This window comes from Colletotrichum fructicola (assembly GCF_000319635.2).
Source record: "Colletotrichum fructicola Nara gc5 chromosome Unknown KSG_Nara_v1_contig03, whole genome shotgun sequence".
NCBI lineage: Eukaryota > Fungi > Ascomycota > Sordariomycetes > Glomerellales > Glomerellaceae > Colletotrichum > Colletotrichum fructicola.
In genome coordinates, this window is record NW_027094053.1 from 166,286 (window position 1) to 179,243 (window position 12,958).

At 53.7% G+C, this 12,958-nt stretch overlaps 4 protein-coding genes across 4 annotated transcripts; 1 reads left to right on the forward strand and 3 right to left on the reverse strand.

The window, feature by feature from the left end:
- Positions 1-11: 11 nt before the first annotated feature.
- cbh2-1 (Exoglucanase 2) lies at positions 12-1,629 on the reverse strand (the record flags this gene model as incomplete). The annotated part of the gene is made up of 5 exons (XM_032027544.1): positions 12-391; positions 439-480; positions 532-792; positions 849-1,489; positions 1,538-1,629. The coding sequence occupies 5 exons, from the start codon at positions 1,627-1,629 to the stop codon at positions 12-14; spliced, it is 1,416 nt and encodes a 471-aa protein (XP_031893570.1).
- Positions 1,630-3,651: 2,022 nt separating this feature from the next.
- On the forward strand, positions 3,652-5,077 carry apm2 (AP-2 complex subunit mu; the record flags this gene model as incomplete). The annotated part of the gene is made up of 3 exons (XM_032027656.1): positions 3,652-3,988; positions 4,045-5,014; positions 5,071-5,077. The coding sequence occupies 3 exons, from the start codon at positions 3,652-3,654 to the stop codon at positions 5,075-5,077; spliced, it is 1,314 nt and encodes a 437-aa protein (XP_031893565.1).
- A 293-nt stretch (positions 5,078-5,370) lies between these two features.
- Positions 5,371-6,399, reverse strand: CGGC5_v004797 (uncharacterized protein; the record flags this gene model as incomplete). Its single annotated transcript, XM_032027771.2, has 1 exon — positions 5,371-6,399. The coding sequence occupies one exon, from the start codon at positions 6,397-6,399 to the stop codon at positions 5,371-5,373; it is 1,029 nt and encodes a 342-aa protein (XP_031893564.2).
- Positions 6,400-7,499: 1,100 nt separating this feature from the next.
- On the reverse strand, positions 7,500-10,104 carry CGGC5_v004798 (Laccase; the record flags this gene model as incomplete). Its single annotated transcript, XM_032027887.2, has 6 exons — positions 7,500-7,958; positions 8,192-8,251; positions 8,306-9,147; positions 9,206-9,272; positions 9,321-10,005; positions 10,076-10,104. The coding sequence occupies 6 exons, from the start codon at positions 10,102-10,104 to the stop codon at positions 7,500-7,502; spliced, it is 2,142 nt and encodes a 713-aa protein (XP_031893567.2).
- Between the last annotated feature and the right edge of the window lie 2,854 nt (positions 10,105-12,958).

The window sequence follows — 12,958 nt, forward strand, 5'->3', positions numbered from 1 at the left end:
GACCAAGCCTCTTAAAAGGCAGGGTTGGCGTTGGTAAGAAGCTGCACGAAGTAGGCCTGGAACCACGTGCCGGCCTCGGGAGCGGGCTTGAGGGCATCGTTCTTTCCACAGTTGAAGTCATAGCGAGCCGCACTGGTGTCAGAGGTACCGTCACTCTCGCCACCGGGCTTCACCCAGACGAAGGCGTCAACAAGCGAAGAGCCTGTGTTGGTTGATGGGCGCAGCCCGAAGCCGGTGCCGACAGCATTGCACCAATCACCCCACGCCTCTTGGCCAGTGGGTTGCTTGCCAGAGCGGCCTTGGTCAACAATGAACTGGGCGTTCCACCCTTGGGCGCTAAGAAGAGGGGCCAGTGCCTCAACGTAATGCTTCTCGTCGTAGTTGGAGTTGCCTAGCAAAGTTAGATTTGACAACTTTGAGTTAGGGCGCGATGCCTACCTTGAGTGTAAGAGGGAGGAGAGCTGAGACTCCAGGCATTGTCTGCGGAACGTGTCAGAAAGAGTTCAAATCAGATGGCAGGCAGATACGGACAATTGGCGACGTTGGTGACGATGCCACGGAGAGCCTTGGGGGAGCCGGCATCCTTGTAAACCTTTGCATACATGTTGGCGGCAGGGCCAAGGTTGGCTTGCCAGCCAAGCCAGCCGGCATGCCCACCATCGAGATACATGGCTACGTTTGGAAGGTTAAGCTGGGTAACGGCGTAGTTGGTGCACTCAAGGTACGCAGCCTGGGCACCAGAGCACTTGGCAACATTCAAGTTGGTAACAAGGTTGGCCAGGGAGTCGGGCTCTGGGATGCATGTTAGACACAACACGACGCAGCAGCAAGATAATAGAATGACGAACCAATAACCAAGAGAATGCGAATGTCGGAGTACTTGAGAATCATGGTGCGAATGGCATCAATGTACTCCTTGTACTTGGCAACGCCGCCGTTAGCAATCGAGTACTCGCCGTTGGAGGCGGCGGCAGCACAGTCACGGTCTGGGAGATCGTAGACGACGAACTGGCCCGCATAGTTGGCGCCGGCCTGGTTAGCCTTGCGGATGTCGGCGAGAGTGGAATCAACCAAGGGAACCTTGGCGCGAGTGTCCATCCACATGAAGGTAGGGACCTTGGCAACCTTTGCGGCGGCGGTAGCCTGGGCCGGGGTAAGAGACGGGATAGCCAAGGTCGAGATCTCGGAGGCGTAGTACGAGTTGGCGTAGAGGTCGACGCCGGCGAAAGGGTTACCGGTGTAAGTGGCGCCGCCGGTAGGGACGGGGGTGGTGCCAGAGCTAGTAACGCGGGTGGTCGTCGCGCCGGCGGTGGTTGATGAGGCTCGAGATGTGCTCGCGACAGTGGTGGAGCTTGCGCGGGTAGTCGAAGTGGCAGACGGAGCGGCAGCACCAGGAATGCACTGGCTGTACCACTCGTTGGTGACGACACAGCTGCTGCCAGAAGCACAGCACGTCGCGCCCGTCCAACCGTTGCCACCGCACTGAGTCCTACAGGGTGTTAGTCTACGCGCATGGCAATCTTTCAGACAGTCTTACCAGGCGGCTCCGCAAGATTGCCTCTCCTCGATGGGAACGGCAAAGGCAACGCTGCCCAAAAGGGCAGCGGCAAGGAGCGATCGAGCAGCCATTGGTGGTGAAGTTCAAGAAGATGTTATTGACTGATCCGATGATGCTGTCCGTGGCTGATAGATGAAAACCTTGAAGGGAACCGGGCGACTGCCCTTTTATCATGTCTTGAGCCATGGCAGTCTACCAGCTCCCGATGGGCTCACTACTTAGGCTTTCGGATCGACGGGATAAGTGAAGTCTGGGCCCGCGAGGTAGGGAGGCCCTTTGCCCCACGATCTCGGAGGGAGGTCTCGGCATTCTGAGTCCAGTTTGCCCCTTTCAGACAAGCGCTGAGGGCACGGGCGAAGCCGAAGGAACCATCGTGCTATCGTGCCCATGGGGTTGTGGAAGAGACATCCGAGCTGGAATCGGTTCCATGGATTGAACCAGGACGATGGCACGTCAAGACGGGGGGCGAAAGCTGGGCATTGAGGTAAGGTTCGTCGAAGGCGCATCTTGATATGGCTGATGGTGATATTCGATGGCGTTTTTGGGGAAAGTCCGCCAACCAAGGCGTGGCCAGACTTCGGGTTGGATGTAACGCAGTCTTAGTTATTTCGGAGGCGACGCTCCATGATAGCCGTGTACGGAAGAGCGTTCAGGTCATGGGGGCGCGGCGGATGTGGAGACAGTTAAGGAGGGTGCCATGAGGGGTCGGAAAGGCTTCAAATCTTTCCGGCCGGGTGGGATTTGGACTGATTCTTGAGCTGGAATACCGGCTGAACCATCCGAGATGAGCTGGTTGGAGAGGCTTGCCGGGCGCGATTAATCAATTACCGGAAGCTTGCGTGATGAAGGCGTCGCGAGTCCATCCTCGGAAGAGATGGCGGCCAGGCGTAGCAGCAGCAGAGGGAACAACCGAGCTGGGTGATCGGAAGGCGTAGCGAAAGAGGCTTGGCTCCAGGTACCATCAGCGACGATATGTGTCTCTTGTCCTCCTGCTTGCTGGAACCGAGCCGCACGCAAGGGACGACAGGGGATGGCAAGCGAATTGGGGAAATTGGGGTTCTTGGTGGTCGGGCAGCGGCTGTGTGTGGTGCAGTAGTACTCGGCTCTGTCTCGAGTTGATGAAATCATTAGGAAATGCAATCAATAGTGATTGCTTTGGCCTGACAAGCTTTGATCAGCATCTTGCACTCCCAGGTTTGTGGAAACGATGGATATTGATGTTCCGACCAATCTCTTGGTTGAACGACTTCATGTCGTTTCGACAGTGTCACGATCACGACTGACGAGGAACGCGGATGCGAAGTCTGATGGAACAAGTGCAGATTGAATATCGAACCGAGACAGACTGTGTAGCGAGACGAAAGCAGTTCAAGGTACAGAGTACAGGAGTGGTCTTTAGCCGGCGGACGAGGCCATCTTGGCTGTGCTGACCAGGTGCGGCAGTCGATGATGACACTGTATTGTTTTGGTTATCTCAGAGGCAATGAGACTGAACGTAGGAGAAATGTGCGTGGTATTCTATACTGTAGCTCTAGAAGGTAATGGTATCGCATCGGATCGCAATTGGGATTGTCATGTCGTCCAACGATGTTGGTGGTCGAGGAGAGCAGACGACGGAATAGCGAAGGGAAGGAGGACAGAGGAGTGCCAATTCTGCCAGCGCACTGTCTTGAAGACTGTGATTACATAATGAGAATGCCCCACCACCGACCGTTGCGTGCACGTGCCATTCTTCATTTGGCAGGTGGATCACGTAATGCAGGCTCCGTCCCCTGCACGGGGCACCCTAGCTTCACCGCCCGGACCCTCCAATGGACGGCAGAATTCCGCAGCCAGCGCCCAAGCCCGAAACTCTCGAAATCAAGCTCCCCGTTCCCGCTCCCGTCTCCGTCCCCTGACAGCCGCCCGAGATCCCGTCGCGACCCAATTCCCACCCGGCCCTGCGCCCTGCAACGTCTCCCCGCGACAAGCACTTCGAAGCTTCTTCTACGCGTCGATAAGCTTCCTCCCGGCTCGACAAGACCCATCCTCCCACCGACACCGAGTCCCGAATCGCTGGCCGCCGTCCGTGGGCGCCGATAACACCCCCCAACATGCTGTCCGGCATCCTCATTTTCAACCAAAAGGGCGAGAACCTCATCTTCCGCGCCTTCCGTAACGACTGCAGACCCCGCCTGGCCGACGTCTTCCGGATTCAAGTGATCTCGAACGCCCAGGTCCGGTCTCCTATCCTCACCCTCGGAAGCACCACCTTCAGCCATGTCAAGCACGAGAACATCTACCTGGTCGCCATCACCAAGAGCAATGCCAATGCCGCTCTCGTCTTCGAGTTTCTGTACCGCCTGATTGGCCTCGGAAGGGGGTACTTTGGCAAGTTTGATGAGGAGGCTGTTAAGAACAACTTCGTGCTTGTCTATGAGCTGCTCGATGGTACACGCTCCCTCCATGTCCTGCTTACAAACTCTCTGTCTAACGATCCGTGCCAGAGATTATTGACTTTGGCTACCCCCAAAACACCGAGACCGATACCCTCAAAATGTACATCACCACCGAAGGTGTCAAGTCAGAACGCGCCGCCGAAGACTCGGCCAAGATTACGATGCAGGCCACTGGCGCCTTGTCATGGCGCAAGGCCGATGTGAAGTACAGGAAGAACGAGGCCTTCGTCGACGTGATCGAAGACGTGAACCTCCTCATGTCCGCCACCGGCGCCGTCCTCCGCGCCGACGTCACCGGCCAGATCATCATGCGCGCCTACCTCTCCGGCACCCCCGAGTGCAAGTTCGGCCTCAACGACCGCCTCCTCCTCGACAACGACGGCCTCCTGAGTCTACCGAGCGGAAACAGAATGGGCACAAAGGCGACCAAGGCGGCTGCCGGCAGCGTCACCCTGGAGGACTGCCAGTTCCACCAGTGCGTGAAGCTCGGCAAGTTCGACAGCGACCGCATCATCTCCTTCGTGCCCCCCGACGGCGAGTTCGAGCTCATGCGCTATCGTGCCACCGAGAACGTCAACCTGCCCTTCAAGGTCCACGCCATTGTGAACGAGGTCGGGCGCACCAAGGTCGAGTACAGTATCGGCATCAAGGCCAACTTTGGGTCGAAGCTGTTCGCCACCAACGTCGTTGTCCGCATCCCGACACCGCTCAACACTGCTAAGATCACGGAGCGCTGCACCCAGGGCAAGGCCAAGTACGAGCCAAGCGAGAACAACATCGTATGGAAGATTGGCCGTTTCACCGGTCAGAGCGAGTTCGTGCTGAGCGCCGAGGCCATATTGTCGAGCACGACGAATCAGCGCGCCTGGTCGCGGCCGCCCCTGAGCCTCAACTTTAGCTTGTTGATGTTTACAAGTTCCGGCCTGTTGGTTAGATATCTAAAGGTATTTGAGAAGAGCAACTATTCTAGTGTCAAGTGGGTGCGGTACATGACGAGGGCGGGTTCCTATGAGATACGGTAAGTCTTTGCAGCCAACTCCATTCCGTGCCCGGGCGGAGCTAACACGCCGACAGATTCTAGTGGGGTAATTATTGTAGTTTCAGCTTGTGGTATATGCATAGTACGGCGTCAAAGGGTATTCCCAGTCGAAAAGCTGGAGGGCAGCACGTTTTGTCGTTGTTTACGGTGGCCACGTTGTTATCCGTCTCCATTCGAGGCAATAGTAATACAAGGTGTTCCAGCCAACCCCAGACCATCATCCTCTTACCCATCGCTCGCACTTCGTCAACACACGTCAGCGCCAAACATCCGGGCTCGGGTAAGCTTACACCCTCTCAGAGACCGAGTCTGCATCCAATCCACTCTGATTGGTCTCAGCACGACCATCGCAGGCTCATCTCCCAAACCATGTCCATCTTCTTTTCCGGAGCGCCCTCCGGATTACAGTCCATCAACGTTGTCGTATCCAGCCCATCCACGGCTTCGTCTTCAACCACCAAAACCCTCACCCCCTGAAATCTCCTCGCATCCGCGTCAGCCTGCTGGCTCCGAATGGTCTCATCCATGGCTCTCGCGAACACAAAACTTGGGTGTTTATCGGACCACCCCATCCCCTCAAAATCAAAAACCTCGCGATACGTCTTGCCAACCCCCTTTACCACACCCGGTTCCCGGCCTTGGGTCTCGTCGTAATGCAGCTGCCGGTACAGCTCCCCCCTCTCCTGCAACTTGTCCGCAGCCATGTCCTTCCTCCCGCACCGTGAACACCGTCCAGGACAATGATCAACCAGATACAACACCCGCAGCCCCTGCTGCAAACAGCACCCCAGATACGCAACCTCCTCCAACAAGACCGCCCCAACAGTCTCCTTCGTCCACGTCTCAGCAACGTCCAGCGCAATCTTCCTCCCACCGTGCAACGTCGCCGCCATCTCCGCGCTCCACGGCCCCTCGAGCACCTCGCTCAGACTGTTCGCCCCAGAGGCATCATACTCCCCAAACAGCACTCCCTGCGATAGCTCCGTCACCGCGCCGCCGTCTCTGAACCTCAGGAAAAGCACGTCCTCCTCATTGTCGTACACGATCTTCTCGTTCCGTCCAGGCAGACACACGGTATTGACGTCCTTCCCCGGCTTTGTAGTCGCTCCCGAGGCTTCGGCGGACGTCAACTGCTGCGCGCGCCGTTGCTTATACACGCTCGGGTCGTGCGCATGTCTCGCGACGCGCGTGGAGCGCGCCAGCTCTGCTGGTCCAGCCTCTAAGGCATCGAGGAAGACGCACTGGCTGTATTTGCTCCAGCGCGCCTGATTCGCTTCCGACATGTGGCCGTCAACGTCTTGGAAGGCGCGTTTGCTGCGTTCCGCGCCGCGCCAGGATGGGAAGCAGACGTCGAAGACGTGCATTGAGGGTCCTGTCGATGCGTCTTCCCATATTTTGAGACGGAGTTCAGCGGGAAGGTCGGCGAATCTGTGGAACGACCTCGGTGACGTTGTGAGATGTCTTATTGCTGCCATTGTGCCTGTTGGTTTGATCGAGTGAAGTTGGATTCGTGGCCAGAAGCGATGAAAATATCTAGACGGAGTAGTTGCGATTATATCTTTCCGAAGACGCATCGTAACTTGTGCCAGCAGCCACTCATAATACTCCGCAGCGAGGTCGAACAACGCATCCATCTGTCGCTGGTGCTCAAGCACGCATAAGTTTCATTTTAACTCATTCAAAAGGGCAGATCGTATACTTGATTCTTCTCAACAGATCACCCTTTCCTTATGAGGTTTTGCGCATAGCTCAGCACTAACATGAACCGACCCAGTCACGGAGACAATGAACCCTGTAACGTTCCGCGCAAGAAGCCACGCGAACGCGCCCGGCGTCTGACGGGCTGGCTGCCAATGCTTACACCGGGTGTGCGGCGCCATTTCCGTATTGGCCGTTGATAAGCCCCTTTCTCTCGTACCGCCGCTCTGGGTCGCGGTGACAAGGGCCTCACAGGGGTTGAGAGATGCCAGCGCAGCAATGTAAGAATTGTTTGGAAGGAGGCTGAGCTGAGAGAATTTGATCTCGCACATTGGATTCAGGCTTGGCTGTGGGCCAATTGCCTCGAAAGTCGCTGGCCTCATGGGTGGGAAGAGTAGGATATTCGGCTGGTGGCAGGTTCTAAGTGCTGACGGGCGCAAGGCATCAGCGTTGGGACGGATCCTTCGATGCCGCCAAATTCCGGCAATAGGAGAGGGAAGAGGTGGATTTCTCAATCTTGGCGCTTGGCTTCTTATCCCCCCGGTCCTTCAATAGAGCCCTGAAAATTGAAGATGCAGATCACCGGCCCTCAGACCGGGGTAGCGGGCGCAAAACTCGGAGAGGTGGGGCGCAAAGCCGGACCAGACGCGGAAGCCTTCGCAGGACAGCATTCCCTGCGGTGCGGCTTTCAAATGTGACATGTCGCGCTTAAAATTCATCATCTTATTGCACTTATAATCATCAAAAGTTTCCAATCGGTCGGTGCTTACACCCCTGAATCGTTCTGCAGCATAACCGCATCCTCGCAAGCCGGCCAATGAGTCTGGTTCGTCGGATTTCCATCCTTATCCTTCCTGGGCACTTCTCCCGGCCAAAGATTTCTGCAATCGTACGCCCAACTGTTCCAATTCTCGCACACTCGATACGCCTCATCCAGATCTGCCGAGTTGCCAGGCGGCCAGAACTCGTTAGCTGCGCTCTGCCTTTCCATAATCTGCATCGAAAGCCCGCCCGCGGCGTGGAAGGCAATGTGGCAGTGAATCAGCCAGACGCCGGGGTTGTCTGTCTTGAAGCCGATGACGACGTAGCCCTGAGATGGGAGGAGAACAACGTCACGGCGAGGAGGGTTGTTCAGGTTGTTCTTGGTGGGGTCGTATGTTGCAGGGTCCCAAAGCTCGTCGTCCACTTCGCGGAGAATGGCAAAGTCATGGCCGTGTAGATGGATCTAGATAGTGTCAGCTTCGAGGCACTGGGTAATCAAACAAGGTGTCGCCGAATTTTCTGTGCTAGAGTGATTGCTTTTCCTGTACACTTAATGACTCTTATCGAAGACGACGATAGTAGCGACGATGACGACGACGACGACGACGACGACAGTAAGCTAGAGTATGCAATCGCAGGAAAAGCAGTCACGCTAGCACAGGAAAGATAGGCGGTCTCTTGAAAGGTTTGACTTACTGGATGAGGCCCAAAGGTTCCCTGTGATGAGTCGTTTGCGCCGAACATTACCAGGTGAACCTATGTCGGCACTTAGTAAGAAAAAACACATACATCATTCTCCTATAGACTCACCCAGTCCTTCTCAGCGTAGTTCTCTGGAACCACGACCCATCCGACAGGCCACTTCTCCCGAACGTTGGCCAGGTTCAGAAACGTCGGGTTACCATAGTCCGTCTGGAATGGATCTTGCTTGTCGCTCCCTGCGCGGTCCAGTGAAATGAATGAAGTTCCATATGGACCTTCCCCATGAAGCAGAGACACGTTAAAGTTGTCATTGGTCTTATTATTTTGCGGTAGCCCCACCGCCCATGGCACGACTGGATCCAGCCTGGAGTTTGCTTCCGTGTCGGAACAATTTTGATTGAAGGTCCAAGGCAGACTGGAAGGGCTTGTCTTGCTCTCTGCGTTGTATCGGAGGATTCCTGTTTGTGAGTACTCTGGGGTAGTGCCGATCCTGCCGCATTCCACGCCATCTCCTGCAACCCAGGTGCGAATCCAGAAGTTGCAGTCCCCCGGCAGAGGGTTTTGCGCTGGGTTGCTGCTATTGACAAGAGGACTGGCTTCAACGATGATGTTGTAGCGTTGCCCAATCGAGACCAGCAGAGACGATGCATTGAATGGAGTGACGGGGACAAAGTCAGCTTCAACAATGGTCAAGAGATGATTATCGATAGTGAAGACAAAGGTCGTTTGCCAGGATGTATTGATGAGTCGTATGAGATAACGCTTGGCTCTTGTGAAAGGATTGGGGTCCATATTATCAAAGTGGATTTCATAAGGTGCCGGGACAGGCAGAAGCGCCTCCACACTGCTGTTGTATCGAGTGATGTTACCAACAGTGTGCCCGACGCTTCCAAGGAGAATGTCAGGAAAGACGGCATCTTGGTAAAGCGCATTGAAGGCACCGTTGTGCACTGATTCATGCAGGTCAGCTACACCAGTCGGAAACAATTCTGCTATGTCTTGACTTACACCAGTCAGTGATGATGAGTGGCTCAATTGCCTCATCATACGGAGCTACTGTAGGGCCATGGATGGTCTAGATCAAGTTAGTAAAACATCCTTCTTCAGGGCGAGACACTCTTACAATAGGAGCCTGAAGCCCGTCGGCGTACTGGACACTGTAGTGACTGTGGTACCAAGAGCTCCCATATTGTGTAGCATTCCAGATATAGACGAAGTAGTCTTCTGGGGCGATAGGACATTGAGTAATGCCGTTGACGCCATCCATGTGCATCGTGTCCTTTTGCCGGATTCCATGCCAGTGAATGCTCGTTCCATTCAAACCCAGAGAATTTGTGACGTTGACGTGGACTCGGTCTCCCCAGCAGGCCTCGATCAAAGGGCCGGGAAAGGTGTTGTTGAATAATTTTGCTTCAGTGAAGTTCAGTCCATCGACATTGACCCAACCGTCTGCGACATCCAGAGTAAAGTAGCGATCAATACCATAAGGCATCCAGTCTTCGTAATCAGTGGTGATGTTGAACTGCTCCCCAGTCTCAGGGTTCCGCAGCCAGCATGATTGATCTTCAGACCCACCACAGTAATGCCAGCCTTTCATACTGGGATACTGGCATCTGAAATTCTCAATATTGCTGCCAGTGGGACTAAAGTCGGGGTATCCAGGGTCGCTATCCGCGGCGGTGACATTGTTGGACAAGTCGAACTTTGTGTGACCTCGTGATACGTCTCTTAGCAGGGGATCGCCAAAGAGTGAGCGGGAAACATCAGTCGCGATGACCCAGATTTGCCGTAGTGATAGCATAGCGACGCTTGAGAGGCAGACTGGCTGTCGCGCAGGTCTAGAGAACTTGCTCAAAAGAGTTGGCTAAATCCACTCACGAAACCGTCAGTCCCTTGGACTCGCTCATGGTGGGAGCGCGGTAACTTTCAAGGCTTGTCCCTCGTGGGGAGAGAACGTAAAGAAATACACTTGATTGCGCCACTCAGCGACTCACGAACCATGCCCAGTTTACTTCAATGATATGGCTTGCGATATGTCAAGTGGAAGGTGTCATGTTTTATGTTAGGAACGGAGTGGCGCCACTCATCAAATATGGCTCTTTTCTCTGTTAAAGTTCCAATTTTTGATGGAGGAAGTCTGGAGGCTAAAAGTATGATGTTTTTGTTTTCCTAGCTGCCAAGCAATTGAGACATTCAGCAATCTTAGTCGTTGAAACAGCTAGCATTCTTATGAGCAGTGGCTCCTACCTAAATAATCAGAAGAATATCCGAAGAATGCGGGAGGTCTGAGACCCTGAAATAAGCTGATGCTACTTTCTGGTGCGGAATCGAGATGAAGCACTGAGCAATGATACACTACTTGTTTGGGTATCACGAGGTTAAAGTTGAAGCTTGCATTTTGACGGATTGCTGCTTCTTCCTTGCACAAGGGACGGGCCGTTGCAAAGATGATGCGGAGCTTAGAGGCATCATCATTTGATCCTGCTTGTTTCCGTCCTCTGTGAAAGGATGTGTTCTAAACACGCATTTTAGTTGCGTATATAGAGCAGACAGACAGGCCTTCATTTGAATGCAAAGGATCACTGCTTCTATTGCAAGACATCGTGAATGCCAAGAAGCGGGAAAATGCAGATGTTTCACGAACGAGTCTAGGACGTTCGCAGCATGGCCAACTGACGCTCTGCTGAACATCGAACCCCAGCTCAGAAGTCCCAGCAGAATTTCTTCATAGGGAATTCGACGCTTTTAAGCGACAAATATTTAATTAGGACTTGTCAGCTGCACGGGCGTGAGGTCCAGGTTATTTCGTTTGATTATTGAGATCTAACAACTTAGCCCGCTCCTTGTCTTTGCTGTCGTTTATCTCTTGTCGTCTTGTGGCTAGGCGAAAAAGCTCTTAATAGATTCACCCGAGAGGCGAAGCTTACTTCAAGGTTACTTCAAGGATTTCTCTAAATTGTGATATGTGATGTTCACCTCTTAGGCAGACTCCGAGACTTCTCTCGCCGGCCACTCAGGCCTGATCCAATGGTGCGTCAGTCAGCCGTGCCCGTAATCGACACGACCAGCGGCACCGGCTCATGTCTCCCGGTATGCGGGTCGCTGCAATATTGTCCGTTCTTAAAGCCTCATCTTTCGGTGGTCTTCGGCATTGAACAGAGTTCTGTCCCGAGGAGTCGGTCCAGGCCCCTGGTGTAACCCCTCGTAAATACCCACACTCAGTATCAAACGCCCTCGTGATACGAAGCATCTGCATGGCACAAGCCTCCTTCGGAAGTGATGGACATGCAAGATTAAGTTGCCTTTGATCACACGGCCGTAAGTTCTCAATCGCTGAATAATTCTTAAGCTATTGCTCAGCTTCCAACGCCATCAATGGACATAGCCCCCTCGATATTTTCTCTTTTATGGCAATAGCTGAAGATTCAAAATCAGCGCATTCTGGAAGCCCAGCTGAAAGCAGCGTAATGTCTGTTCGGCTAGCTTTGTGCAACCCACGGGAAGCCACAGCTGCATCCCAGTCTCAGGACGCGGGTGTGGTGTCGTATGATATATCTCCGGCAAATGTTCCCTTTGTGGTCATATGCTCCGTGTGAATGTCTGGGAATATTCGAGGTCGCAGCCGGTTCAAAATATTGAGAGGCTCTTCGACCGATCTGAAAGCTGCGAGGTCAAGACCAAGATCATTGAAAAAGAAATGGGAGGAAACAACGCCCAAAGCGGCGTTGGCTCTTTGAATATGTGCTCACCGAGGAGTTGACCCCGTTTCCAAGGGCCAATCAAGTTTAATGCATGCAGCTGTTGGCTCACCGACTGACCAAACCCCTCAAAGCCCAGTCCCCTTCCAGTCCCCTTGCATTAACTCGAAAGCCCAGGCTCTTGGCGTGTGCTGATCTTCTGTTGTGCGACCTCTTCTAAACAGCCACGGGGGTGGAGTGAGGGGCTCTGTGATTAGTCTACCTTACCACCGGAACCGAGGAAAACGCCCGTCGGATGTGCCCGAAATGCCTTGGCCATCAGCAGAACCTCATGACTATGCATTGCGTCTGCAGAAGTCAGGCCTGCTCAGGTGAGAGGCTCAAAGCCGAAGTCGACCGTACCATTGAACCACTGATTGAAAAGAATGGTTCCGGCATTGTTTGATGTAAGACTCGATTATTCTATAGACCTCATGGGATCCGTAGTAGCATTACACACGTCACTGACTTTTCGTAGATATCGAAACTGCTCTTGGGACCTTGATGTCTGGTTTCTTGGATCTGGCAGTCTTCTGAATAGTCTGTGAATCCAGAGAGAAGAAATCAGACTTATGATCCGGAGCAGTCCGTCAGTATCTATCCGGGTTCGTGAGATGCTATGAAGTGGCAAAGTGACCTGCCTGTCTCACTTTCTCCGATGTTTGAGACACCGAAGAAAGGAAACAGACGTCAAGATGTCAGAGTATCAAGACCTGAAAGCTGAAAATTAGTCTGATTCTCCTTATCCGCTCCGGTCTTCATACGACGGGTTTGGTCGGAGTGCGAGTGCTTCGTACCGTGGGTGCAAGGGTACCATTTCCGAGACGATGATGATGTGATCACCGATGAACTGCATGCAGCAATCAATCCCCAACATGAAGTCCTGTCAGTCTCATCACAAATATCTTCTGACTCATACTGACACTGACACCTCGAGCATCCCCGGGAATAAGCTGTGATAACATATCAAGTAACGACGTCGTGTGATAAGGCAACTCTGGGGTACATTTCGTCGCACGAACTT